General features: G+C 47.7%; 3 protein-coding genes across 15 annotated transcripts; 2 read left to right on the top strand and 1 right to left on the bottom strand.

Annotated features, from left to right (window-relative positions):
- Positions 1–51: 51 nt before the first annotated feature.
- On the bottom strand, positions 52–26,364 carry LOC102087721 (uncharacterized). 10 transcript variants are annotated; one of them, XM_065059976.1, is made up of 23 exons: positions 25,521–25,645; positions 24,195–24,849; positions 23,588–23,743; positions 20,338–20,482; positions 20,143–20,250; positions 10,472–10,554; positions 9,184–9,298; positions 8,424–8,552; positions 8,097–8,213; positions 7,088–7,206; positions 6,827–6,928; positions 6,169–6,295; positions 5,357–5,558; positions 4,859–5,003; positions 3,887–4,072; positions 3,592–3,656; positions 3,239–3,326; positions 2,877–2,946; positions 2,098–2,317; positions 1,767–1,857; positions 1,396–1,509; positions 1,201–1,319; positions 52–562 (listed from the first exon to the last, which is right to left on the bottom strand). In XM_065059976.1, exons 7-23 carry the CDS (start codon positions 9,268–9,270, stop codon positions 426–428), a joined length of 2,118 nt encoding a protein of 705 aa, XP_064916048.1. In that variant the 5' UTR covers positions 9,271–9,298; positions 10,472–10,554; positions 20,143–20,250; positions 20,338–20,482; positions 23,588–23,743; positions 24,195–24,849; positions 25,521–25,645; the 3' UTR covers positions 52–425. The 10 variants fall into 10 exon arrangements, 9 of the variants coding, with proteins under 9 accessions (XP_064916048.1, XP_064916053.1, XP_064916054.1 ...); XM_065059981.1 differs by lacking the exon at positions 25,521–25,645 and adding an exon at positions 26,157–26,364 and having other exon boundaries at positions 20,143–20,482; XM_065059982.1 differs by lacking the exon at positions 25,521–25,645 and adding an exon at positions 26,170–26,316 and having other exon boundaries at positions 20,143–20,482.
- On the top strand, positions 11,255–12,301 carry MTLN (mitoregulin). The gene has a single exon (XM_065060014.1). The coding sequence runs from the start codon at positions 11,296–11,298 to the stop codon at positions 11,470–11,472; it is 177 nt and encodes a 58-aa protein (XP_064916086.1). The 5' UTR covers positions 11,255–11,295; the 3' UTR covers positions 11,473–12,301.
- NPHP1 (nephrocystin 1) lies at positions 13,249–26,650 on the top strand. Of its 4 annotated transcripts, none has more exons than XM_065059986.1 (20): positions 13,249–13,557; positions 13,652–13,716; positions 13,943–14,003; positions 14,434–14,570; positions 14,971–15,175; positions 15,428–15,529; positions 15,772–15,863; positions 16,322–16,364; positions 16,625–16,709; positions 17,329–17,423; positions 17,713–17,841; positions 18,548–18,622; positions 19,095–19,205; positions 20,625–20,707; positions 21,182–21,258; positions 21,771–21,870; positions 22,241–22,353; positions 24,692–24,765; positions 25,222–25,266; positions 25,496–26,650. In XM_065059986.1, exons 1-20 carry the CDS (start codon positions 13,489–13,491, stop codon positions 25,565–25,567), a joined length of 1,833 nt encoding a protein of 610 aa, XP_064916058.1. In that variant the 5' UTR covers positions 13,249–13,488; the 3' UTR covers positions 25,568–26,650. The 4 variants fall into 4 exon arrangements, with proteins under 4 accessions (XP_064916058.1, XP_064916057.1, XP_064916056.1 ...); XM_065059985.1 differs by having other exon boundaries at positions 13,259–13,557; positions 21,774–21,870; positions 26,302–26,650; XM_065059984.1 differs by having other exon boundaries at positions 13,306–13,557; positions 26,302–26,650.
- The last annotated feature ends 949 nt before the right edge of the window (positions 26,651–27,599 follow it).

Genomic DNA, 27,599 nt, shown 5'->3' with positions numbered 1-27,599 from the left:
ACTCGATCTTCCAGGCCTTTCCCAACCCCAAATGACTACACGAGCCTGTAATTAACTCTGATTATGAGCCATTTATTGTGTTCAATGTACAAAGAGCTGTTTAACTCAGCTTACACTGGTCCAGATACGCATATAAAAGCGCTGGAATACAAGATCCCCGTTACAAGTGGGTACTCCATAACATACTGCATAGGGCACCGTTACAGATACACCGACTCTCCCTCTGCTTTCGGGGGAGGGTCGTTCCAGTTCCAAAGTTTAGCTGTGACTCTACATGAGATAAAGCTCCTTTACATGATGAAGCCCTTTCTGGGCTCAGCCGCCCCCTCCGCTGTGTAACCTGGTCCCCAGGCGCGGGAATCAGCCAGGGAACACACTGGAGCTGCAGATCCGCTGCTCCCATCAACGACCCCGGGCTGTCCCTGCTACACAGGGCGCTCCCCAGCCTGGGCACCGGGCACTGGGGACAAGTTGGGGGTCTCTTCAAGTGAAGGGCCTTCATCTTCAAGGGGTATCTCGGCCTCAAACATGCGCTGGAGCAGAGCGTCAACTGTCCTGTACCCTGCGGGTGGCCAAAACAAAATGTCACTGCCAGCACCTGCTGCTGTTGGCAAGAAAACCCCAAATGATGGTCCCTGGTTTTTTCTTTTTACCCCAGATATTTTCGAGCACTTGTAAAGGATAAAGACTATTATTTTAAGATTTTAAGCACTTCTATTCCCTGTGCCTTCCAGGGGATTTGTGATCCCAAGCAGCTGCACTGCCAAGCAGTACGAGCTCAGGGAACTGCTGAGGTTCAGCAAGAAAGAAGAAAAAGGAGGCGTTATGCCTGAGGAAAGGAGCATCAGTCACCCGTGATCCCAGGCAGGAGGAATGCAGAGTGCACGTAGGAAGGAGAAAAGCAGAAAAACAGACTTCTTGGCAACAGCAGGACCTCAGCCACCGAGGCAGCGTCTTCAGAGACGGGCTAGTGAAGAAAAGTGCGCAGAGAAGGGCCGAGGTACAAGAGAGGAAAAGAATTTGCTACAAAAGCAAAAAAAGAAACAGGAAACATTAGTGTCCACAGTTCTCTCAAATCTCCAGCTGGGTTTTAGCAGCTTTTATAGGCCAAAGGAAGCAGAAGTGGTTGGAGCTTCCCCAGAGATTGGGGCCAGTTCAGAGATGTGGCCTCTCACACCAAAGCCAGAAAGCTGCACTTACGTTTAGATGCAATTTTAAAGACCAGCCCTTTAGGCTGCGCCTTCATTCCACCTTCCCCCTCCAGGTCGTGCTCAGCACCCTCCATGTTATCGAGGAGCTGCTCATCCCGGAGCTCATCCCTACACAAAAAGGACCAGAAGTTACCCCAGGGGGGTCACATCCCATCCCGGGAGGTTTTTCTTTTGGGGTACTCACTCTTGAACTCCCACTCCCAGCTCCTGGATTTTGCGCTCAATGGCCGTTTCTACTTCGCTCTTCTCCAGGGAGTATTCCACAAAGAAAGCTTCCAAAATGAACGACACGAAGATACTGCAAGAAACAACGAGCACAATTACATAGCAGCATTTCCTTACTGGCTTCCCCCTGCTTCTGATTTTGGGCATCAACTACAGTCTTGGTGTTTTTCAGGCTAAATCTCAGAACTTCGTCCCCTCCTCTGCTGGAGATGGGGAGCTCAGCACCCCGTGGACAGAAGAACAGACACAGCAGATTTGTTTGCAACACATCCTGGCACGGGGCAGAGCCCTCCTTCCCTCCAAAGCAGAGGGGAGCGACCCCAAACTTACTTGACGATTATTATCACCATGATGATGTGGAAGGCGATGAAATACAGCTTGGCGGGCTGCACCGTCACGTTGGCAAACCCGTTGGCGAAGAGTATGACAGGAGTTAAGGGCAAGAGCGCTCAGGGAGGAGAACATCTCGCTGTTGAGCAGCGCTAAGGGAGGAACTAGATAAAATTCCGGATAAACCCTTTGAACAAAGCTCTCTGCAAGGACCGTTTCTCTGTTCTCTGGCACCATGCGCCCGTGTGTGTGCAGAACAAGGGGGAGAGCGGAGTCAGGGAGGAGTGCGGATCACCAAGCTCTACTTTGGACCTTCCACCACAAAGGATATCGTGCCATTGATTGACCACGGTGAGCTCCATCAGGACGATGAAGGACGAGGCAAAGTTGTTGAAGTTGTTCTTGCAGTATTTCGCCCGGGCAAAGAGGGAATCCTTGAGGGCCGGGTTTCCGCACTCTAGGGCGTGAGGAGCGTTCGAGTTTGCAGGGAAGAACTGGATTTTCCCATGGAATAACTCCATGCCGACAATCGCAAAGACACAGTACACAACCTGGGAAGAGAAAGCCCATTGCCTGCCTCTCCAGGGAGCAGCAGGCTCCACGGCAAGTTTAGGAGTTCCAGCAGGTTTAAGCTTTTATAGACACAGCAAGCTGCTGAGGAGCAGCAGAGTCCAAGAGACCCAAGCCACTCAAAAGCAATTACCAGTCAGGAATAACATGCCAAGAACTACAGCCAAAATTAAATATTCTCAAATCCCAAGAGGGGAACTTATTTTTAGGAAATTATTTGAGAAACAGGATTCTTGTTCAGCTTCTTGCCCAAACCACAGTTTGATCCCTTACAGTGTAAAGCCCAGATTGCACAGAACATCTTCACTGGCCCATGGACCAAAGCAGGATGATGTCCTGACCTGGCAGCCAGCTGGAGCCCAACCCTTTTACACACATTTCCCTGTGCAATGACCAAAAAATCCAATGGACACTTACAGTTCCAAGGGCCCGCCATCCAGAGATTTGCATTTATCCTCTTGGCAACAGCATGAGTGCGAGACTTAAGACACATTCCTGTAAAACTGGAGTGTTTTGAGCTAAGATACAAGGATTTCTTACCAGAGTTAGCCCACCAAATGTCAACATGGTCGGCACGATGTTTATCAGCGTGTTCATGATGACCCGGAACCTACAGCAAACGATTCATGACAACACCTGTTGTGGGGAGGCTCTTTTAAAGCCCACACTTGCTTATCACCACATCCCAGCCCACGTGTGCCCCCCACATGGCCTTATTCATAAATAAGTCTCCAGAGAGGCTGCAGCAACTGGGCTCACAGGGACAAGGCCCGGGGATGCTTTGTGGAGTTGGACTGACCGCGGCCAAGCAGCCACGCAGGGCGACTCACAGCACTGTCTCAGCCAGCCCCTGACACAGCCTGTCCCCAAAAAACACATCCCTACCCCACTCTCTTCATTACCTTTGAATGCTGTCAACAATCCTTATTAGCCTGAGGACCCTTAAGATGAAGACAATGTCCAGGATCTGCTGACTGTTGTATTTCACTGCTGAGAAAGGAAAAAAGGTATTTTTTTTGGTTATGAAAAATAAGCAGGGGAGTGTAGAGATAAAACATGTTCTTACATTTGTTACCATTATGTCCTTGTAAAATACTGTAACAGGTAGCTATAAAAAGAAAGAGTTGCTTGGTTCATAGAAACCATATAGGGAATTGTCTTGCCAAAAAGCCTCCCAAGCCCAAGGTGAAGGCAAAAGGCTACTTGAGACCACCAAGTTTCCCAGACACACGCAGGCTGTGGAAGCTGCACTTACTCGATTTCAGGGTGGTATTGAGTATCGTCGCAGTCAAGGCAGCAAAGATGATGAGGGTATCAAACCTAGCGCGAGGGAAGGCAGTGCCGTTAGACTGATGGTGACAGAGAACGCGTGTACAAGCTTTGTTTAGCAAAACACTAATGCCCTCTGACGCACACAATTGTTTTAACTACACCCTGACACATGAGTTAGAGTCAGGCAGCTCATCTCTCCAAGAGACTTTCTGTTCTCGAGGAGCTGAACGCAAAGTTCATCACACTTCACCTTTAACACCAACATTCATCCCACTCACCAGTTCCAAAACTGATTTTTGCCAAAGAACGCCCTTGGTTCATAGGTGTACACTTTCAGGAGTATCTCAATTATATACAGAGCAAGAAAGACCCACTCTGCATAAGAAATATAAGGGCTTTCCTCATCCAGAGCAATGAAAATAGCGTTTATGAGAATGATCACATCGTAAGTCCAAACAAATCCCCTGCAAGAAGAAAAAGAGAAATCAGTTTTTCACTCCCTAGAAGTGCTGGGAGAGCTCAATGTGCAGAAATACCTGCTGGAAGGTGCGGAGAAGACCAAGCCAGACTCTTTGCAGTGCTATCCAGTGAAAGCACAAGAAGCAAGGGGCACAGGTTGAAATACAGGATTTTCCATTTAAACAAAAAAAAGCTTTTTCATTTTTTAAACAGAGGACAGTCAAACACTGGAACAGGTTGCAGAGACATTATGGAGTCTCCACCCTTGAAGGTACTCAAAGCCCAACTAGACGTAGCCCTGAGGACCCTACTCTAGCTGAGTGGGGTTACTCCAGACCATCTCTAGATGTTCCTTCCAACCTCAGTGATTTTCTAATCCTGGGAAGACTCAGGTGTGAAAGAGCACTAGCAGCTCATAGTAGTGAGAGCTGAGGAAGCAGCGCAGTGCAGGTTTGCAGCAGAGACTGCTGACATAAAATCACCTTTAAGGGAAGCATTTAGTCCTGCAAGGCAGGCGATATAGCGCTTCTTGCTTTCATTAAAAACCGTTTTTCACTCAGCGCCTCTAGAAGGTCTGAACAAGTGGGACTGGAAGAGGTGTGGACTCACCAGTAACTAAACCTAGTTTCTCTGCACCACTGAAGGCAGGCTAAGAGCAGCACTTTCACAAACAGAGCTCCCACTGTTTGCCTAAAGGCAGTTTGTACTTCGCAGTGTGACACCCAGCTGAGGATTTCCTCACGCCACCACGGCTCTGCGCCCTCTGAGCGCCACAAGCAGCAGCGGCTCACCTGTGCCTGACCATGCTGCGCAGGAACCGGCTCACGCCTGACGCGTACACACGAGGCACCCACTGCCCCAGCGGGTGGCTGTGGATCTTCAGGGTCACCACCTGGATGTTGAGGAGATCTGCCAGCTGTACGAAGGACTTCTTGTCTGCAGAAGAGAGAGTCAGTCAGCTCTTGTTAAAGACAGACAACATTTGGCAGATACAGAGCTACAAGCTGCGGCGATCTGGACTCAATACCTGCTCGCAACAGCAGACAACACACCTGCCCAAAGTGGTATCCACCACAAAACAGGCTGAACGTGGTGCTCAAGCAGCTCCTACTGCCCCTTTCCTGAGGGACTGGCTCAAGCTGCAGGACAACAACCAACACAAACCTTTCATGATCAAGATAGGCATGATCCAGCATGAGGAGGCTGACCCAGCTCTCCCGATATCCTGGCTCCAGAGGACTACACGGGAGGAATCTAATAACAAGGGAGGCTTTTGCCCCACTGCTCACCTACAAAACCCTTCTGCTCATCATCTGAGATGCGTAGCAGCAGCTCTCTGTGGGAGCTGCTGATATCAGGAGCCACCAGCTTGACAAGCTGTTTCCACCGGGCTTCTCTAACCACAAACTGTGCCCCTTCTTCTTCCTTCAGGAGGCTGAAGGCCTCTAGCATCTTGCGGCGCTTCATGTAAGCAAGCTCACGGATCTCATTCTAGAGAGAGAATCGTGATTCAGTCACCCTGCCTCTTTTTTTAATAAATAAATCTTATTTTCATGGTGCAGAGGGCAAGAAGAGACAGAGGAACACACCTGGAGTGACATTAGACACAAAGTACAGCACAGTCAGTGGGCTTGATGAGAAATGGCATTTAATAGGCAACCATGGGCTCTCCGGAAAGACCAACAGACTGCTCGCTGCTGGGAGATGCACCAAAAAAAAAAAAAACGGAAGAAAAGACAAAGGACAGTGTCCAACAGGAAGGAGACAACAAAGATCATGGGATCTGCGTGCCCACAGGTCACAGAAGCAGAGAGGATGTGTCCACACAGGCTTCCTACAATCAGCAATTCCCAGCTCTCACCCTTTGATGACAAGCACCAAACTGCACCTACTCAGTTTGGGTAGAAGCAGCAAGAGTTCCGATTTGCTTAAAGCTCCCTTCACATCTCCTCTGCTCTAAGGGCACGTGCAGTGGCAGAAAAAGTGGGTTGTGTGCTTACAGCCAACTGAAAACAGTCTCCTGCACACAGGCGTTGTTTTTGAACCAGGATGAAGCCCCTAACAGCAATAACATGATCACAACTCCCCCTCCAAACCATACCTTCAGGTGTTTTTTGTAGTTGTTGTACACAACAGCCAGGAAGAGAGACATGAAGATGTAGGTGTTGACGATGACAAAGGCAATGAAGAACAGGGCATACCAGGAGCTGAAGTCAAACGCTGGCATCCTAGAGAAGGGGAGAGAGATTGGTACTTGCTAGGCAGACAAATGGGGAAATAAAAGAAAACACAAGAAAAGAGTCTTCCAGATGGATTTCTAAGTGCTGTTTTTGTTAGCCAGATAATACCCAAGGCAAAAACTGTGCATTTGGTCAGTTAGAGAAAATATTACAAGAGGAAAAAGACATCTGTTCACTAGAGCATACCCATCCTTTTCAGGAAACGGTTTTAATCAAAGTGTGTGTGTGTGTTTGTCCCTCAGGTTTCAGCCTTCAACAGCTACCAGGTCATTTGGAAAGCAGTATTTTAATGCATCTTTTCTACAAGTCTTCGTAAACTCAGGTTCTGGTTCAGAGCCATTTATAAAACTGATGGTTGCGAATTCATGATACCCCTGCAGGCTGGAAAAGGAGCAGCTCTGTTGCTGCTCCGAAATACCTCGTTGTGCAAAACACAGTGTTGTTCTGGCCAGAGCTGCTGCCGCTAGGAGCGGAACACCAGCGTTCCCCACAGAAAGACTGCAAGCTCAGCACACGTACATGACATCCGGGCTGTTGGCTGTCGTCACCAGCACATAGAGGTCAAACACGATTTCTAGGTAGTTTCTGAAATACGGCAAGCCTTCTGCTGTCTGGAGATTCCTAGGGGCAGGAGGACAATCTGAAGTTAAACACAGGAACTGCACGTATCAGCAGTGCGTGTATTCACGAGTAATCGCTTGGAGTTGCTACGCTGCCTCCTGTCCGAAAGCATCCCACACATTCTTCCCACCCAGCCCTGAGCAAAACAAGTGTTCGCACCTCTCGCCAAACAGCTTCAAGGCCATGAGGGAGAACATGAGGAGGCTGAACATGAAGAGCAAGAAGACGTAGGTGATCTCTGGCAGTGTGTTGCGGATGCTGCGGAAGGCTCTCCGAATCTGCCGGGGAAAAGGGAAGCGGTTAGAGACGCTGTTCCGCCCCTCGCCATCCCACCTGGATCAAACACCTACACGGGAACAGGCCAGCGCAGTGGGATGCTCTTCTGTCAGGAGAGATTCTGAGCCAGATGGGCCATCTCTGTTCCGCTAAAACCTGTGCAAACGTACCAGGTCTTTCCTCCTCATTCCCCAGGAGACGTTAGGAGAGACCCCATCTCCACACCACCACAAACCCAGCTGGCCAAGGGACAGAGGGCCCTGTGGCACTGCTGAGATGCTCCTGCTGCAGAAGACTGTCCAGGGACAGAAGCCCATCACTCCAGGCCACAAAACAAATGCTACGAGCCTGAAAATTCAATTGCTCCCTCCCCCAGGCCTCCACACCACAGCAGTTTGTTTAAGTCAGGTCCAGAAAGGCCTTGGGTAGCGGGGAAAAGATCTCCATGTGACAAGAGGGATCAGAGTCCAAGTCACCCATCTGGATTCCACGTTGGGTTTCTGAGAACAGCACAACACTTCCAGAAATAAGTAACCTGGCCCCTGACCTGGGAAGAAAGAGTCTCCTCGTCCACGGTGCTGCTCCCATTCACAGCTCCAGAGGACGGCACCCAACTCTGCCCGCAGACAGAGGCTGCTCCTCCACGCAGGCTGGACCATGCACAGCCCCTTGGCTGTTATGCATGATCTTCCCCAAATCAGAGCACCCTTTTCTCCATCTCAAACTACGGCTTCAGGCCACCTCTGAGAGCAACCTTCACTCACGGGAACCTAAATTCCGCTATTCCTGCACAAAACCCTTTGTACGAAATGCCGTGGACCTCAGAAAGCAGCAGGCTGTCCAAAAAGAGGACCCCACACCACAGGTACATCCCACCAGACCCCCTCCTTACCTGGCGACTCTCTGCAAAGTTGATCAGGAAGATGGGCCTCACAATTCTCGACCATCGAATGCTCCTCACGTCGTATATCCTGAGGACCCCGTATATGGCCAAGTCTGTTAGGGATAACTGGAGAAGAAAGAAGGACAGTTCTCAGAAGCAATGTTGGAAACGTGGCTAGATAGTGAAGGCAATGGATTAGCTGAGAACATGCCCAACTGTTGGCCAATTTGGCCATGGCTCTTGTAGAGCTTGTGCGTCAGGGCATATGTTACCAGGAAAGAAGGAGGAGCAAAAAGCCACCTCCACGTTGGCCCCTCCACCCTAGGCCTAACTCACCAGGATGGCAACCATGATGCAGATGTTCTTGGTGTCCTTCCAGAACACGCTGCGATGGGTCACTTTTGCAAAATGTGTCAGTCGGCCAAAGAACACCAGAAGGCACAGCACCTCGAGCACAGAAGTGACCTGCGGGGAGAGAAGGGCCAAGTCAGGGCCAGCAAGAGCAGGGTGAGCCCTCTGCACGGAGACAATGATGCTCAGGCTGGGGTACAGGCAAAGGAAATACAGGCAGAGTCAGTATAAATGTTTTTCCAGTGGGTTTTTCTGCCGGCTGTTTTACAGCCTCACATATCTGGCACTGAGCAATAGTTCCAGGTCTCCTCTTGTGAAACTCCCTACCACGGGCAGGTTGAAGCCAGCAAATTTTATTTGCTTGGGATTTGAGGAGCACATCTCTCACAAACACACTAGCGTAGAACAAATACAGGCTACAAAGAAGTCAGTCCTAAGGGTGACGTTCCGCTTCTGCTTCCGGACACGAGGACTGGACTTGGGTCCCACAGAAGCCTGGAACTGTTCTCTGAGATGCAGAAAAGCAACGTGACTGTCTGCAGTCACAGCAGCCACTGCTGAGAGCCACAACAGCTCCCATAGTCCCTGTTTAGCTCCTATGCCCGTTTTGTCCCCATTTCAAGAGAAATATCAGCATTGATTATTTCTTGACACCTTTGACAACTAGTTTTAAGCAAGAAACCTTTGTTTGCTCCACCAAGCAATGCGATAGTAGTTGCACGCTGCTTCCACACTGCAAACTTACCAGGAAGGGGAGCGGATACACAGCAGGTTCTTCAAACACCGCAAGGGACAGGTCGAGAAAGATGAAGAAGTAGGTGGCTGTTCGCATAATCCAGTGGTTATAGAGATAATAAAGCCTGCAGAAAGAAGGCAGTGGCACCGTAAAGAGAGGCTGCAGTGCACACACCCACGGGCTCACCAAACGCCTCTTGAAAGAACAGCACACGCTGTCCCAAACAGTCACGGAGGCAGGGTGACAGCAGCACAGTTTATTCCAGCCAGGGATTTGGGAATTTGTTTCCTGATCCTTCCTTGTAGTCTCGTAGCTGAGGGATGTTATATTCCCTTCCAGGGAGCAAAACACCAGGAAGGTGGGAGACCGGCACTCTCCCATTCAGTTCAAGACTGCACCATACAGATTGGGTAAAGCTGCTTCTTTTTTGTAATTACCTTGTTTCTTAATTCGAGTGCAAACCTCTGCTAAGCTCAGGTATCCACATGACACACAAACAAAGTCTGATTAGTTATCTAACACCATTTCTTTGCAGGTTAAAAAGCAAAGAGAGAAGCCAAGCCACCAGAGAGAAGCATGGAGTTGCTCAGTAAACTGGTTTTTATACTGAGCTTAAGCAGGATGCCATCCCTTACAGCAGGTTTTGGATCATCTGTCCCTTCTACACAAGCCACGTTCTCTCAGGTTTTACAGATAAAAATAGTTATCCTAAAGCAGCCCAGGCCTGAGGGACGAGTCACCTCTCTGACCAAAGCTCCTTGGCCTCTTACCAGCAGCTGAAAGGGAACAGAGTCACCACTGCAGCCAAAACAGCCTTGAGGAATTACACTAATCCACAATTAACACCAGCTTGTAATTACTCCCACCCCCAGCAGCTACCCCCCTTTCTGAAGCACAGCTGGGCAGAGGCGCCACACGCTCCTTTGATCAGCCGGAGCCTTGGTGTGCGGCAGGCTGGTGTCCACGCTTCCCAAACTCTCCCACCCCACACCTTCCATCTTGAAACATTTTAATTTTTTCTTTTTTCTCCAGAAAAACCCACATTTTATTTATTTTCCCATCTTCAACAAACTAATGCACTAAGCTCCCTTACGTGTGCATTTCAGCTTAAATCCAGCTTGTTGCATCTCACCCACCCAGCCTTTTCAGCACCCAGTCCCCAGCCCCTGCTGGTGGTTGTTCTTTGGACCCGGTTGAAGTTGGTTCCCCCCAGCCCAGCCAAGCACCCCACAGCCCTGCACAGCGCCCCACTCCAGCACAGTGTCACGGTCACTCGTGGGGACACAGAGTTCCGTACCTGACTGCCTCCGGGGACGTCTTGAAAGGAATATTCCTGTTGTACTGTGCGTCGGAGACAAACGCTGCTGCCAACAGCAGGTCCTGTGGAAAGGGGAAAAACAAACAGGCTCAGTAGCTGTTGGAGCCTAAAATACATTTTAAAGCAAATATTCAGAGGGGGTCCCTTTCACGCCAGGGGAGGTGGGAAGCAGTACAATGGGTACTATAGCTTTGCACATAGAATCATTTCAGTTGGAAGAGACCCTCATGATCCTTGAGTCCAACCATAACCTAACTCTGACACTAACCCATGTCCCTGAGAACCTAATCTAAACACCTTTTACACCCCTCCAGGGATGGTGACTCCACCACTGCCCTGGGCAGCCTGTTCAATGCCCGACAGCCCTTTCCATGAAGGATTTTTTCCTAATATCCAATCTGAACCTCGCCTGGCACAACGCGGGGCCGTTTCCTCTTGTCCTATCACTTGGGAGAAGAGACCAACCCCCTCCACGCTCCAAGGAGGGCTGCAGAGAGTGATAAACCTTCTTTTCTCCAGGATGAACGCTCAGCCGCTCCCATCACACTTGCGCTCCAGAGCGCTCGCCACCTCCATGGCCTCCTCTGCACTCCCTCCAGTACTCAAATCCCCCACACTGCTCATCCAGGACCCCCACCCCGTGTGACCGCCGCCGTCCCCGGGAGGCTCCGAGCCGCTACCTGCGAGCCCGGCTCCGCCATGGCGCGGGCACACGCGGCTCCTCCCCGGCCCCGCCGCCTTTAGCGGGGCCGCCCCCGCCCCGCCCGCCCCGCCCGCCCGCAGCAGCGGGAGGAGCCGCGGGGATGGTGCCGGCGGCGCTGCGGCCGCGGGCCGTGCGCTGGGCGCTGCTGCTCGCCTTCGCGGCCGGCGTGCTGGTGGGCTGGGAGGCCGGCCGGGCGCGCCGCCGCTTCCTCCGCTGGCGCCAGCGCCGGCTCCAGCAGCGCCTGGCCGCCGCGCAGGAGCGCCTGGAGGCGGCCTGAGCCCCGCCACCCGCGGGGTGCCACCGTGTCCCCTGCGGCGGCCGCGGCTCCGGGGACGCGGCGGGAGCGGAGCCCGGTGTGCGGGTTTGGTGAAGGACGAGATCGTGGGGCCGCAGGAGCCGGGATCCCGCATGACGGCAGCCTAAGCCACCCAACGCCGGGGACAGAGGGACAACGGCCCAGACACCAAATGCCCAGGACAGAGGGACAGCAGCCCAAACACCAAGGACAGAGAGACAACGGCCCAGACACCAAACGCCCAGGACAGAGGGACAGCAGCCCAAACACCGAGGACAGAGGGACAACGGCCCAGACACCAAACGTCCAGGACAGAAGGACATCGGCCCAAACACCAAACATTGAGGACAGAGGGACATCGGCCCAAACACCAAACACCCAGGACAGAGGGACATCGGCCCAAACACCAAACACCCAGGACAGAGGGACATCGGCCCAAACACCAAACACCCAGGACAGAGGGACAGCAGCTCAAACACCAAACAGCAAGGACAGAGGGACAACGGTTCAAACACCAAACTCCCAGGACAGAGGGACATCGGCCCAAACACCAAACACCCAGGACAGAGGGACAACAGCTCAAACACCAAATGTCCAGGACAGAGGAACAATGGCCCAAACGCTGAGGATAGAGGGACAATGGCCCAAACACCAAACGCTGAGGACAGAGGGACAACAGCCCAAACGCTGAGGACAGAAGGACAATGACCCAAATTTCCGTATTTCGGAGCGGATTCGGTGTTTGTGTTGCTTTAGCCCTGCTGAAGCACGCGGCTCTGCGCTGCTGATACATTAAACCCGCCAAAATCACGCTGTGTTGTTGCTAGTTGTATTTATTTCTCCAGAACACAAAAAGAGGCCTTATGGGTGTTTGTAACGAGTGACAGGTCTCACGGTGAAAGTACACGTGAAAAGAAACCTGTGGGGACAGTGAAGTGGCTGCGTGCACTAGTGGGATGAATGGGCAGATGAAGGAGCTTGTGCTTTGAATTTCTTCTTGTGCTTTGGACAAGGAGCTGCGGAGGTGGCTGTGGCACGTTCCCTCTTCCCCTGAATATACTTCCAGGATCTCAGGGAAGGGGTCCTCCTGCCTTGAGCTGGGGGATTTGCTGTCGGCTGTGCAGGCGGCTGGTTTGCAACTACGTTACTGAAATGGGAAAGTCTGAAAAGCTTTTTGGGAAAAAGAATATGCTGCTTAGAGTCCCTTAAGACCATAAAATGCTAATTTGTAGCCAAGTTAGTCGTGTCGCTTTTCTGTAGAAAGGACCTTTGGAAGGTCCCTCAATGCAAAGCCTGGGTGTGCAGCACTGCACAGGATCGAGCACCCGCGTTCGGTTCTGGGCCCCTCGGTTCCAGCAGGACAGGGAACTGCTGGAGAGTCCAGCGCAGCCACCAAGATGCTGGAGGGAGTGGAGCATCTCCCGTGTGAGGAAAGGCTGAGGGAGCTGGGGCTCTGGAGCTGGACAAGAGGAGACTGAGGGGGGACTCATTCATGGGGATCAATATGGAAAGGGGGAGTGTCAGGAGGATGGAGCCAGGCTCTTCTGGTGACAACCAGTGACAGGACACGGGGCAATGGGTTCAAGCTGGAACACAATAGGTTCCACTTAAATCTGAGAAGAAACTTGTTCCCGGTGAGGGTGGCAGAGCCTGGCCCAGGCTGCCCAGGGGGGTTGTGGAGTCTCCTTCTGTGCAGACATTCCAACCCGCCTGGACACCTTCCTGTGTAACCTCATCTGGGCGTTCCTGCTCCAGGGAGGTCCCTTCCAGCCCCGGACGTCCTGCGATTCCGATTCTGTTGCGTGGGGCTGCGTGGGGCGGGGGCTCAGCACGTTGTACCCGCAGTGCCACGGCGCAGACCGCGGTGATTTCCACCCAGCGGGTGGCCCAGGCCGCGCCGCCCCGCTTCGGCCCCGCAGCGCCTACAACTCCCGGCTTGCCGCGCGGCCCAGAAGTGACGCCATCCCTGCGCGCCGCAGCGCCCGTTGCCTGGCAACCATGGCGGGGCGGCGGGCGCGGGGCCCGTTGCAGCGGCTGCAGCGGCGGAGCCGGGAGCTGCAGGCGCAGGTACCGGGGCGGTGCGGTGCGGAGCGGGACGGGACGGGACGGGGCGGTGCGGGGGCTCCGGCGGGGCCTGACGGGCGCCTGTGCTGTGTTGCAGGTGGAGGCGCTGCGGGCGGAGAGCGCGGCCGCGGCCCCCGGGCAGCGGGAGGCCCTTTCGCTGAGGTGAGGCGCTCCCCACCGAGGTGGTTTTACCTGGGAACTTGCACGTCACATAATAATCAGCTAAACTGGCGTTTGGGCTCGTACCGGGGTTTGCCACACTGTGCACAGAGCGGGGGGAAGATCCGAGTATCCACATCTACACGTTTCAGTATCAGTGCGGGATTTGGGTCACCCCTCTATGAGAACTTTAGGAAAATCCCATCTATCCGCCTTGCTTCCCATGCAGATGTACGCAGCTGAAGAAACTGGTGGATGAGAATACAAATGCTCTTCGTGGCTTGAAAAAAGTGAGTGTGGACACAAATCTGTTCATGGTTTTCCCCAAAAGAGTGTTCAGAGAACACCCACCCCTGGGATCTGAGGTGCCGCAGGACAGGAGCGATGCCCAGCGCTGCACGGCCCCGACTGGGATCTACGGGATCCATCCAGGTTATTTAAAAGCACATTCGTAATGCTTTATTGTGCCCAAGTTAAAATCTTTTATCAACACCTTATAAAATATTAATCAAGCCAGTGCATTCCATTGGAAGCAGAGAAATTGATTTGAATGGAGAAACTGATTTGAAATTGACTGTGAGATTTCCTCCCGGCAGAGCAAAAGGGGAAGGAGGATGGCACTGAGCAGGGAGTGACAGCAGCCCAGGAGGGAGAAAGCTTGTAAGATGTGTCCGAAAAATGTTGATTCTTTGAGCAATTTGTTGTGTTCTTCTTCCTCAGGCCGACGAGCCTGCGCCCGTGGGGAATTATAATCAGAGGAAAGAAGAAGAAGAAAAGCTGTTGCTAAAACTCTCTCGGCAGCTGCAGAAACTTGTTCTGGTCCTGGATCAGGATAACATCACGACGAATTACGCAGTGTGAGCAGCTTAAACAAATAAATACAATCTGTGGTTGGAAAAATTGTTAATTCATCTCGTTTATTATCTGCACAGAGTTAAAAAAGCTCTTTTGGGGCTTGTTTTCTTGATGCGGTCGTGAAGAACTCACTGGCATTTTCTGTGGGTTTTGGTTAATGGCTGAATTATAACGTGGCTGTGGAGAGGAGCAGATGCAACGTGGTCTGTGCGCTTGGGGAGGAAACATCATCAGGATTTGGGAGGTTTTTTCAGATAAGGACAGAGTAAAACACAACAATGAAAGTTCTGTAGCTGGATAAAGCCCTTGGAGATAAATAAGCCCATATTGCAAAGCTTTACAGCAATTTCCAGAATTTTACGTAACACAATAAAAAACCAAAGTTTTCTTTATTTTGGGTAGGGATGATGAGCATCACAAAGATCCTCAAAGTGAAGACGAGAAGGAGGAAGAGAGTGAAGATGAGAGTGAAGCTGAAGAAAGCAGCGAGGAGGAAGACAGTGAGGAAGCAGACGATGAGGATAAATTGCTGGATGATCCAAACGTTAAAGAATGTATTGCTGTTGGGAACTTCAGTGCGCAGCAGGAAGGGGACCTCACATTCACGGTAAATATGTCTCTGTAGAGCTTTTTGACTGCAGATCATTCTGTATTAAGCAATGACTATAATTAAACCCCGTGCTTCTGGGATTCAAGCAGTTCCTTGCGGGATTCAGGGAGAAGTGGCTTTTCGCAGTGCTCTTGTGTTAGTCTGTGATTTCTGCTGGGGGAAAAGTTTTTTTAGTATTTTTTTTAATTGTGCGTGGAGCCATTTTGAAATATTTGGTCTTTTTTGTCTCTGTCTCTCCTAATGGCAAAGAAAGGTGAAGTCCTGCTTATCCACGACAAGAAGGCGGATGGCTGGTGGGTTGCCGAAAACTCGAGAGGGGAGAGAGGCCTCGTTCCCAGAACGTACCTCGCGGTCAGTGCGCTGCAGCCTTCTGTTCCAGCCTCACCTCTGTGGTTTGGAGATATTAATGAAAACACAGCTGCATAAAACTGATTGTAGTCCTGATGTAGCTCTCTTCTTAAAGGATCCACAGAAAATCTCCCCTTGTAAACTATTAATGTCTCATAAACTATTTACATTCATTAGAGAAAGCAGTTTTAAGAAGAGAACTGTGAAGGAATCCAGCGCTTTCCCTTTCTGAATCTGAATTACAGGTCTATAATGAAGATGAAGAAAACCAAGAGCAAAGTGAAGAACACATTGAAGTGGTGGATGAAACCGCAGATGGAACTGAAATTAAAAAAAGGTAAAGGGAGTGATGTAAAACCAAGTATAAAATTCTTCCTTTTCCTCCTAAAAATCATTGCTTACTGTGAGAATACCTCACAAGGGAATTTGGTTCTTTGTGACCGAGTTTTTCTTTTCGGTACAGCAGACACTGGTTTGGTTTGGTTTGTTATTTTTCAGTTTGCAGACATGTATTCACTTGAGCGGGTTTGTTGGCGAGTTTTGATTTGGTTTGTTTTTATTTTTCCCTGCCATAAAATCAAAGAATGACTGGGTTGTGTATGGAGTTCTGTTCCAGCTCCTGAGACTGTCAGTCAGTCTTAGTGGAGAGAAATATGCCGTTAATAGTATCTCACATACATATGGTTATCAAGCTGCAGGTATTTAAAGACAAAGCCGTATTTAGTGTTTACATTTTTGTCCACACAAAGATGATATTTTATATTAAAAACACCAAACCCGTTGTTTTTCTTGCAGAGCAGATTCTCACTGGAGTGCCATCCGAAGAGCCATCGCAGAGGTGGGTGGATCTCTTACACAGTAACTTCACCTGCCCGTATGGTAATTAGTTTTTAGACAAGGTTTGGCTTTTCTCAAACACTGTATCTCATAGTAGGGAACAATGTTTTTAATTAACATCTCTATTTTGTTTTCTTTTGTAGCAAGAAATGCTATAAAAATGTTCTCTAATGCTTCAGAAATAGGCTGCACAGCATGGGAGTCTGGCTGAGTTAATACCTGAAACAGGAACACTAAGGAATACTTATATCCCTTTTCCAGAATGACACAGTAGAGGTACTGGCCACCACCGGAGCGGTTCCTGCAGGATTCCGCCTGTCCTCGCTCTTCCAGCTCTTACAAGAAGGTAAGATCGTCTCACAATAATGGCAGTGCGGGATTCCCAAATGGCCGCAGCCAGTTTCTAATCCTGCTTATCAGCTTAAAATCAGTCTTGCTTAATTATAATGGGTAATCTGTACATGCTATATTTGACCTGTCCAATAATGTAGAAAAGATGTGTTCTCTTCTTCAATTAATTTTTAATTTATCTGTGTAAAATCCTGGCCGCATGGAGGCAATAACAAATTTCCTAGTGGTTTCAAAGACTCTCCGCCTTGGAAGATACTTCCCGTTGAAGAAAAATGACGTTTTTTTTAATATTCTCTTTTTCTTGGAGATCTTTTGGAGCCTCTACACTGAATATATCGCACATCTCATATATTCTTAGTCTTTTTGTTTAAAACTGTTTCCAGTCAATAGCTCTTTTTGGTAATTAAATTACAGTGCTTCGTGAATGAAATACTGCATTAGCACTTGTGAATAGTAAAAGTACCCTTTTACAGGGCACTGGTAGAAAATTCCCCCCCAGTTTTATTTGGACCAGTCAAATATTCAAAGAAAGTTTAGCCACAGCTGAATTTTGGGTGTCGCCCATTTTGTGGTAACAAAGATTATAAGAATTTTTAAAATTCCTCTTGTTGTAGGCAAAGAGTTTCGAGCAAGTTCCTTTTTGCAGCCCGACCTGACTCCATCGCAGTTGGCTTTCAAAGACTTGGTCTGGGACTCTGAGAAAAATACGGTGAGTGTTACTGGTAAGAAAGCTTGATTTGCACCATTTTTAGAATATTCCTTTCTTCTCAGACTTTGATAGGGGCTTCTCTCTGTCACACTAAAATATTTAACTCTTTTCTAAGGAGATTGCTACAAATGCTTATGAAGAAATTTTGTTGCTGCTCATAATACACAAACTTTGTGGTTAGAAGAATCCAGTCTCATGAACACTACATTTTGTCATCTCAGTAAATAAAAAGAAACTGGTACCACATTCAGGAGGAGCCTGGAGAGTGAATCCTTCTGTTTGTGTTCAGATCTGTCCCAGACCAACTCGAGTCTCCCTGGTTGTCACTGTGTGCAGCTGTAAAATGATTCCTCTCCCAGGAGTCAGCATCCAGGTGCTCAGCAGACACGTCCGACTCTGCCTGTTCGATGGCAATCGGGTAAGTCGTTTGGCTACCAAAAAAAGTCTCGAGGTGTGGATCTTTCACGCTCTGGTCCCTCCGGTAGCCAGCTCCTCCAGTTGTTTGTCTCTGAGAGACACACACGCACAACCCTGAGATGCTTAATTTACTTTCGGATTAGTGTGACTCATGGCGATGGGCATCACACCCGGCCCCTGGGCCGCCCTGGGAGGAGCTGGGGTGAGAGCTCCATTCCTCTGAGTCCCTAATTTCGGTTCCCCCACCTGCCATTGCGCATCCTTCCTCCTTCGGGCTGGCGATGAGCTGTTTCTGGGCCAATCTCTCCCCTGGGACAGGCCTGGGAATAGCTGGGTCAGGGTCATTTCCAGATTGCCCCACCTGCCGCTGATCCTTTGTGCGTATGTGTAGAGCAGCTTTTTCTAACAGCATCAAACGCTGACGATCCGGCAGTTTTCTTTCAACTGCGCTGAACGCTCTTGGGGGCAAAGGGACTATTACTGGTGTGTGTGAAGCCAGGATGGTTGGAAAGTGCTCTGCAGCTTCAGAGAAAACTTCCTCTGTAGCCCTTTAAACTGGAACCATTTGATAAAGTTGAAGAGCAAGAGTGATTTTATCTGTGTTGTGTGTAGAGTGTTGGATTAATCTGGGATAATACTGCATTTTCTTAAAGCTGCGTAACTTTCCAGAAGAAACATAGCTTTTTTTTTCACTTAATACGTTTTAGGTGCTGAGTAACATTCACACAGTGAGAGCTACATGGCAGCCTAAAAATCCTCAAACCTGGTCCTTTTCTCCAAAGGTAGGAGTGACACAGCCAGTAACCATCTGTTTACAGCATCTAGTACTTCTGCTATTTGTCTTGAAATAAAATGGACTGCAACCAAAATGGACACGCAGGAAAGACAAGACTTGTCAAAGTGCATTAATTCAAACTAAGCCAAGTGTTGGAGCAAAAACACTTTGAAGAAGAGTCAGGGGAAGGAGAAGGAGTGGGAGGGACTGGTGATGCGGCTGGTGGCACTGCCTAACTCGGAATTGATCCCAGGAACAGACCAGCCACTTTTGTTTCAATTTCATTTTAAAAAGTGCACACGCCTTGTCCCATGATTCAGGTGCCATGCAGGGCCACACTCATAGCAATTTCTTTTACATGCAGTGGCATTGGGTCTGCGATTGCATGTGAATAAGTGATGTATTTGATGGCCTTTAAAAATCAGAGGGTGTTTTTAATATGTACGTTCACTTTTTTTTTCTCCCTCTCTCTGTATTAGGTAACGGGCATTTTACCCAGCTTGCTCGATGGCGACTGTTTTGTCAGGTCCAACTCTCTGTCTTCAGACATTGGTATATTATTTGAACTTGGTATCACTTATATTCGCAACGTAAGTGTGTAAATTGCAATATAAATCGCTCCAAGCACTGGTTTATAAAGTGAACCAGCTGTCACATATTCTGTGTTAATCTGCAGTATCCAAGTAGCAAAATGTGAGATCCAAAGGGAATTTTAGCTGAGCTTTTCCTAGCTTGCTGTAAGATTGTCTTCCTTTTGGCTTCTGGGAGGGAGGAGAGATGCTGGGATTTGGAGCTTTTAGTTCTAGTCAATATTTAAGAGAATAAAAGACATTCTGACTAGTGGACATGAATGTACTTTTACTTACATTGAAATAATTTCTGCCAAAGATCTCATGCAATGTGATCACAAAGCACCGATTCTCTCTTCACTCGTGCATTGTTTTTCTAGCATTGTGATTTTGTTTCAGACTACTGTGCTATATAGTTTAGAAAGTAAAATTTTAACTGTTTAAATAGTATGGACACTGGTTTCTACTGCGATACAGATATATCCTGTCCACCCAGGATGTGCTTGTGACAAGTACACCATGTAGTGACACAAGAGATGGTAAAGCCTGTAAGAACTCCCGTAATAGAAGGCAGGGGTGTAAGAAACACTAATATTTGGAGGATAGGGTGGCTTTTTGGAACAGGTCGCTGGTGGGCAACAGAATTTTGAAAACATGGACAGAGAAGTTGCACAGGGGACTATTTTCTGTATAACTGGCACCTTTATGAACTCAGGGTGCAGGAGCGCAGCGCCTGTGGCGATGTGAGGAGACACGGATAGCGTGTGGGGATGCAGAGCTGGCGCACAGGAGATCAGCAGAGCGTACATTTGGAGGGAAGCAGGCTGTGTGATGGTTCACAGACCTAACGGGGCATAATGACCCTCCTCGTGCTAATTGGAGCAGTGAAGATTATGCAGAGTTGTCTGCTTCTGTTTCCAAAGTGTAAATGAAGACCACGGTGTGTACAAGTTCCTACCTGCTGTTAGTGCTGTGGGTCTGGAAAGGCTGGGCAGGCAGGCGGATCGGCTCCTTCCCCATGGAGTGAATAAACCTTCCCACACGCAGGGTCACTGCCTTGGAAACTCTGCAAGCAGATGGGTAAACCCTCTGGGTCAGTTTGTTTTCTCTCCTGTATTCTTTAGAGCATCAGTGCAGGTTTGGGGGTTCTCACCTTTGTAGCTGTGCATTTCTTCTTTTCCAGGAGATTGATACTCGTGGGTTTCTCTTCAATGCATATTTCGTGGCTTTATAAATCCTTGCCTCTTGATCAACTTCAGCATAACTGCCTGTGCTGTTTGGTAAACATCTTCAGACACCTGTGAATGTGACAGAGTCAGTGTCTGCTTACCGCAAATCTGGGGCTTTAACCATTTTTCCGTGATTATTCTAAGTAATTGTGGTTCAGTTACTCGCTGTGGTTTAGCTGCTCAAGTACTTTGCTTTTATCTTTTTCTCTAGTCAACGGGTGAAAGAGGAGAGCTGAGCTGTGGCTGGGCTTTTCTGAAGCTCTTTACTCCTAGCGGACTGCCTGTTCCTCCCAAGTAAGTTTGTTTTCCTTCTCTCTCTCTTTCCCTTTCTGTATTTACATATGTGTGTATATACATATATTTTAGGCTAGGAGTAAAGTTCCTGTTTCATGCTTACACACTGATAGGGGCAGGTGCAATCCTGAACTAGGATTACATTATTTTTCAATATCTTAAATCTTTCTTATTTAAAATTTGATACTAAAGTGGTGACTCCTCAAAAAAACATTAGTGAAACAACTGCTAAATTTCATATAATATTGGAGTGATGTAGAAAAGAATCAGTGTTGCTAGTTTCTTTTAAAATAATTAACTAGCTGCCCAATATAATACAAGCTTCACATTTATCATTTGAGGTTTGATTACTTGGTAATTGTGTATAATAATTTCACATACAATGCTCGTCATAACAACGAGCACTGTGCCAGTTTTGTTTGAGATAACAGGTTTCTTCCTGTCTATTTTACGTGTGCTGCTCTTCCTTCCCAGGATGCATGAGCTGCTATTAAACGGCGGTACTCCCTATGAGAGAGGCGTTGAGGTTGACCCATCGATATCAAGAAGAGGTATGGTTTCTCCTAAAAGTTATGTAGATGAAATGATACAACAACTGCTGTACCTATTTTACAACATGCTCTCATTCTCTCCCGTTAGCAAGCACTCACTACAGCCTGGTTTTCTTTTGCTTGTTCTTATTTTGCGTGAAAGGGAGCCGTCTGTCAGGGCTGGTGGGATTCAGAACAGCCAGTGCTCATGTTTCTGTAATTTCCAGTTTTTGCAGGTTGAGGATTAGTTCTGATAAATGTCATCAATTATTTCTTTACCTGCACGTAACACTTCTTGGCTCTGGGGTGATGGCCCAAGGCTCAGCAGTTGCACTGATCTAAAGAGCTCCCAAGCCAGGCTGTTCAAGTCCTACATGTGTTTTTAGATATTCAACTCCTCCTGGTTTTTAGACCACCCTTAAATCATTATAATTTTAGCAAAACATCTCTTGCCAATTTAAAATGTCTAATCTTATAATTCTTAGCGTTCTTTCAAAAGGACTGATTCCATATTGGCTATTTGTTTCTTAAAGCAGGCAGTGGTGTTTTCCATCAGCTCATAACACTGAAGAAGCAGCCTGTGCTTGTAGTGAAACTGAAGTCATTAAGTGCACAATCAAAAGACACTCTGAAGTAAGTATTTGTGTGTGCTGCCAGACAATGGAAAAGTATTTCAGATATCCTAGAATGGTTCCTGAAAGCGTTCCCCTTCCCCAGAACACGAGCTTCGTCACCACCTGTATATGGTACTCAATCTCCGTTAGACATGTAGAGCTATTTTGTTGAAAACGAACAAAAAGTCTTTAGATAAGATTGAAAACTGCAGCAGCAAGATTCTGTTACAGCTGTATCCCTGTGCACCTTCCAAAGTTGTGAGAAATTCACGGAGATGCCAACAGGAGCTAATAATCATCTCCAGGAAGCTGTCATTACTCTCAATTTTGGTGAACAATGCTTCTCAGAGCAATTTTGAATAAAAATCTTAACTGCTTGTTATTTTCAGTTTGCTACCAGAAACATTAATTGGCAGCATGTGCTACGCCCATCTCTTGGTGTTTTATCGACAAATCCTTGGTGATGCACTGCTGAGAGACAGAATAAGCACACAAAGCACAGGTAAGAATTGCTGTTGTGGAGAAGAACTTGGTGATGGAGAGTGTGTTGGAGAAAGATCGGGCTCATCAAGAGAATTACTCTCTCCAGAGTCTCCCGCTTGTCAGAGACAGGGGGCTCTGCAGGAACAACTTCACTGATACAGGCTACTCGGAGGATTTTGTTCCCTGGTGGTGCTGGTACCATCTCACAAGGTTGGGAAGTCATGCTCCACGTGTCAGATTTCAGTGCTGTGGGGCCAAACAGAAAGCTGTTGTCCCAGCTCCCAAAAGCGAGCAGCCTCTCGCTGTGAATACCACCGCTCGGTGTGTTTGCATTTCCAACCAGTAATATTGCAACTCACAGCTAATGCGTTGCCCTGTTTGACATGGGTTCACTCGCAGAACGCAAAAACCACAAGAATAGTTCTGTTTTCTATGAAGTATGAATGAAGTGCTTTTGGTGACATCCTCATTTAAAAAAGCCTATGTGGATGGGTAAAAGGTTATTTCTAAATAAATAAGTAAATAAAGGTGAAGGGTTATTTGGAAGAGAAATGTTTCTTTTTCACCACCCATGCACTGAGAGATGAGACAAGCACACAGGTGTACTCATTCATTTCTAGTATATGCATGTTCTCATGAGTTACAGAAGAGATTAGGCAGATGTTTTTGTCATTGAGGCCAAGTAATCTTTTTTTTCATTATTATTTACTTATTGGGCAGTGCAGCAGGGAGAGGCAGAAGTGGAAGGGTTCTGGTATTAGAACTCAATACCCTGCACTGATTTTGGAACTCTACCTTATTCCTTCCACATCTTTCCTTCAACAGAACTGTGGTAGTTTATAGTCTTCTCCATTTTAAAACCAATTTGAAATATGAAAAAGTTACATTTTCTACTGTACTAGAGGTGAATTTAGATTGGTACTGCAAAGCCATTTGCTTGTGCTTTCTCCTGTGTCTCCTCTCCAGACTGAATGATCTGTCTCCTGTTCTCATGGCAAATGAATTTGCTTGTGCACTTACTACCATTTTTAACTTCCAATGTGTAGCCACGCCTTGGTATCTGAATTACAGGTTCATCTTTCAGAGGTGCTCAGGACTTAACTGCCTTCCTGATTTTCTCTAATGTTAATATACATGCTCAGTATCTTAAACTCAGACCCTTTAATAAATTAATACCTTATTTAATAAATTCATCACAGAGAAACTGAAAACTCTTAAGTTTTTAAAGGCCAGTTGAGAATGGCTACACTTACCTGAATTGATCTGATCATGTAGGGCAACAGATGAGGGTGATGACCTCTCCTGGAGTTAAACTGCATCCGTTTGGATTCAGTCTTCATTTGAAATGGTTGAAAGGATTTACCCCAGTGTTTCAGAACTTGTTCTGGTAGCCATTTTCTACGTTTTTTCTGGTGTAACAAAAGACGATTTCTGTTATTTCAAAAACAACTGTCACTTTAGAAATAGACAACTTAAAATGCCTGTTACATTTCACAAAAGCAACCAGGGCTGGCTTGCTTCCCCAAAATGTTTTGTTATTAGTAAATGGTTGGTGTTTACTAAACTTTCCATCAACCCCAACATGAGGAAACAACAGCATAGATTAAATACTTAAAATCATAAGAGAGAAAACCACTTCAACCAAAATTCCTCTCTACGTCACCTGCAGCACTCTTGAAATCTTACCCACAATCTCATTCACTAAAATAACGACAGGACCCTGCGCTACGGGGGCTCCAGCTTTGCTGGGCGTTGTACCAGAGCTTCGATTCCTGCCGGTCGCAGGAGGCAGCTCTGCCCTGCCTGACTGTGATGCAGCTGGAACAGGAGAGCCAGCTGTTCATATCACCTGTAGCTCACCTGAAAAGCAGGCAGGACACCTCTGCGGTGGATGATGTGGGAAATTCACCGTGCCGCTCGTCACGCGGTTATTTTAAAATGGCACGCAACACAAGCCAGATCAAGGTAGAATGCAAGTGTGTTTATTCATAACATCCAAATCCAGCAGCACGATTTCAGGTGTTTATGAAAAAAGACAGGTGCAGAAATGAGGAAAAACACCTCGCTCTACTCCCACGTTAAATCAGGAAGGTCTCTTGCTTGCTGGTTTCTCTTAATAAAGCAGCAATGGTGTTTTGTGTGGCTCTGGTCTCTCAGCCACCGAGAGTTGGGTACAGTCAGAGAACGCAGTTGTTAGAGAGCTTTTCTGCTTTCCCTGTGCTCCAGAGCGCTATTACAGCTCATGTTCCCTTTGAAATGTTCTGAGGGAGAGGATATGTTCAATACCTTGATGTGCTGATACCTTGAAAACCATCCTGTTTCTTCCTCGGCCTTTAACGTGTGGTCTTCTATTTCAGAATTAATCTGTAATCCTATTTTAGCAACTTTCCCTCAACTCATGGATGAACCAGACCTGATGGATGCGCTCCGGGTATGTTATCTCCATCGCATTCGTTTCCATCTGATGTGTCAGGATTTCCAGATAATTTGCAAAATTTGAGCCATTTTTTTAATCCTATGAAAAGAGAAATGGAAAAGCCAAACAGCAGAAAAATTATAATCATGTCAAGTACGATTGCATTGCTGCAGGCCTGTAGGGCGGAAAAAATCATTCTGAAAAGTGGATCCCCTTTATTTCATTTCTATGATTTCATTTCTCTGCTAGTTAAAATCTGCAGATCCTCGCATGTGTAACACGTGGTGGAATGGCTGTTTGCTTAAATTAAGTCAACTGGCGCAAGGGAGGAATGGGGAGGGTGGGGAAAGTGGGACTGCAACAGGAGCTTAAACACTGTGGGATTGCAGCGAGAGGACTTTTGCAGCTGAAAACGGAATTGTTTTACATCTCCACAATCCCACTCTGATTTTACATTTCATTTCATTGTAGAGTGCTTGGGCAGACAGAGAAACAACATTGAAAAGATCTGAGAAGGTAATAAATGAGAGGCTTTTCTTGGACGTTTTTTAAAGCTAATTCGCGGAAGCTTTCTGTCACTGTTATTGCAAGTTAACTTTTCCTCTCAGCATATTTATTTAGAAACTGTAGATAGGCTAAATGCAGTTCTTAACATTTCTTACTGATACTTCTAACAGTACTCAAGGAGAAGGAATATGAAATTAGCTTGTAAGTTTTTGTCTTGGTGTTTGTATCTGGTTATTAGCGGGGAAGCTATTACAGGTTCCTACCCAAAGTGTGGCCCTTCCCACGATGCGCTTCCAATATTGGTTCTTGATTCGAGACACCTGACGTGGCGCGGCAGGATCCTGCATTCATTGTGCGTGCTACTGAACAGATACACACGGGGATCTCCCTGTGTATGCAAATAAACCAAAATGCTGTTGAGTCAGAATCGCTTTTTCAAGGCCATTCATCCAAACTGAAAGCTGATCTGCTCAAAGTATCAGTAACTTCTTGCTATCCCAGAACCATCCAGTTTTACCTGATTTGTCGTGTGCCTCTCCCACGGTAGGATTGCTGCCTGGCCAATTCTAACTCCTTTTGCGTGGTTGTGACACTTAGCTGTAAATCACCTGCCGAGACGTGAACTGTTCAATGCCAGTCCTGCTGCTGTTTCTGGAAGAGTCTGGGTGGTCAGTGAGTTTTCCAGGAGGCAGCGTGTCCTTGCACAAAATGGTTTTCTAGTGTATGTGGGGAAAATGAGGCACACAAATCTTGTGTGGTGCTCAGGAGATCTTCAGTGTTTGATAATTGAGCAGGTTGACTCTTAGTCTCTGCAGTTTGCAAACTGGTCTTTACTGGGGAGGATATAATTCCCGCCACACGCAGAATGTCCTGTCGGAGTGTAAAGTAACAGTACTTACGGTGCAGCCGTACCTCCTGCCAAGTGCTGCGAGGAGCGTGGGACTGGTGCAACCCTCCGCCTGGGCAGCAGAGAATACTTGGGTAGAAGTGCTTGCCAACACCGCCTGTTTGCACTGAAGTATTTTCAAATACTCTTCCGTGCAGAGAGATCAAGAATTTCTGAAGTCTCAGTTTGTCCTGGCGTACCACGACTCCGTCTTCCCTCTTCTCCACTCGACTGCCCTCCCCGACTACAAGTGGGCTGAGGAGGAGTCGGAAGCGTCTCGCTGGAAGGTGATTGCCGACTTTTTGAAAAAGAGCCGAGAGAACGATGGTGCGCTTCAGTATCTGCTCTCGTCAGAAAACACTCACAAAGCCTTTGATATCTCAGAGCTGGCTTACGATTTCTTAGGAGAAGTGAGGCAAAACAATCCTGGAGTATGAATGGATTATAGAACAATACATGCTACATAAGAATGGCTAACAATATAAATAAATTCTTATATAAAAGAAACTGTGTACTATCTGAATTGTAATGAGTATTTGAACATATTTAACACTCTAAAATTATTTTATCAGTTTAACTAATTGAAATTCTATTTTAATGTTCCCCCTTTGCAATGTTACACCAGGCTATGGTTATCTCTTACTACATCTACCTGTTGTAGCCACGTCAAGTGTTGTATTTTACCTAAGCTGAGCAAATGCTGAGGCAGCACTTTTCTCCTCTCACGCAGCTTTAAAACAAAACTGGAAATTGATTTGATCAGGGTGAACAAAAGCCTCTCTGTCACAGTACCTCATGGAATGGTAACAGGCAAGGAAAATAGCCATGATCTTTAAGAATGCAGCTGAGCAAGGCCAGCCAGGTTAGGAAAAAAATCATCTCTTGCCCAATCAGCGGACAGCAGCTTGCTCTGCATTTAGACTGTTTTACTGTTTTTCTTTCCCACCCAGGAAAAGGTTGGGTTATTTGTAGGAATGTGCGTGACCCACCTCATACAATAAAAGCTGGTGAGAATTCAGGGCACGCGGTGTTTCCCCGGGGCACGGCCACGCCACACGGTCGCTCCCTCTGTGCCGACTCTCCTGGGCAGGTTAAGGAGCTGCACCAGGACTTTAAAGGCTTCTTTCCCCTGAGCACGTTGTCACCACAGGCTGGATGTGCTGCCTGCTCCCACGGGGATGTTATTCATTGATTTCTTTTTTGTGCTGGAGTGTCTGGATGCTTTCTCCACGGTGATGGGTACGTTACCGCCATGTCTGACACAGTAGGCAGGCACCGAGTCACATGTGGACCTAAGTCCGAGCCAGGCACTAGTTCGGTTGAGTGTGAAATGCTTTAAAACAAGATCTTTCAAAGATCAGCACACTGCATGGATCCAGCTCCCAGTGCCCGCATTTGTAAACTGGAGCCTCCGAAGTGCCACAAAGCACTTCCCCCTGGCCTAGGAGGGGCTTGG

This window comes from Columba livia, chromosome 3, assembly GCF_036013475.1.
Source record: "Columba livia isolate bColLiv1 breed racing homer chromosome 3, bColLiv1.pat.W.v2, whole genome shotgun sequence".
NCBI classification, from domain to species: domain Eukaryota; kingdom Metazoa; phylum Chordata; class Aves; order Columbiformes; family Columbidae; genus Columba; species Columba livia.
Note: the sequence above shows the minus strand (reverse complement) of the source record. Positions and strands in the feature narration are given on the sequence as shown.

Excerpts from the sequence above, each read along its gene's own strand:
- LOC102087721 (XM_065059975.1), bottom strand. The coding sequence starts at position 11,193 with ATGGCGGAGCCGGGCTCGCAG. Across the intron at positions 7,207-8,096 it reads ACTTTGCAGAGAGTCGCCAG|ATTCGGAGAGCCTTCCGCAG; the intron begins GTAAGGAGGGGG and ends TTTCCCCGGCAG. Across the intron at positions 3,657-3,886 it reads AAAAATCAGTTTTGGAACTG|GTTTGATACCCTCATCATCT; the intron begins GTGAGTGGGATG and ends CCCTCGCGCTAG.
- MTLN (XM_065060014.1), top strand. The coding sequence starts at position 11,296 with ATGGTGCCGGCGGCGCTGCGGCCGCGGGCCGTGCGCTGGGCGCTGCTG.
- NPHP1 (XM_065059984.1), top strand. The coding sequence starts at position 13,489 with ATGGCGGGGCGGCGGGCGCGGGGCCCGTTGCAGCGGCTGCAGCGGCGG. Across the intron at positions 14,571-14,970 it reads ATCACGACGAATTACGCAGT|GGATGATGAGCATCACAAAG; the intron begins GTGAGCAGCTTA and ends TATTTTGGGTAG. Across the intron at positions 16,710-17,328 it reads CTTCCAGCTCTTACAAGAAG|GCAAAGAGTTTCGAGCAAGT; the intron begins GTAAGATCGTCT and ends CTCTTGTTGTAG.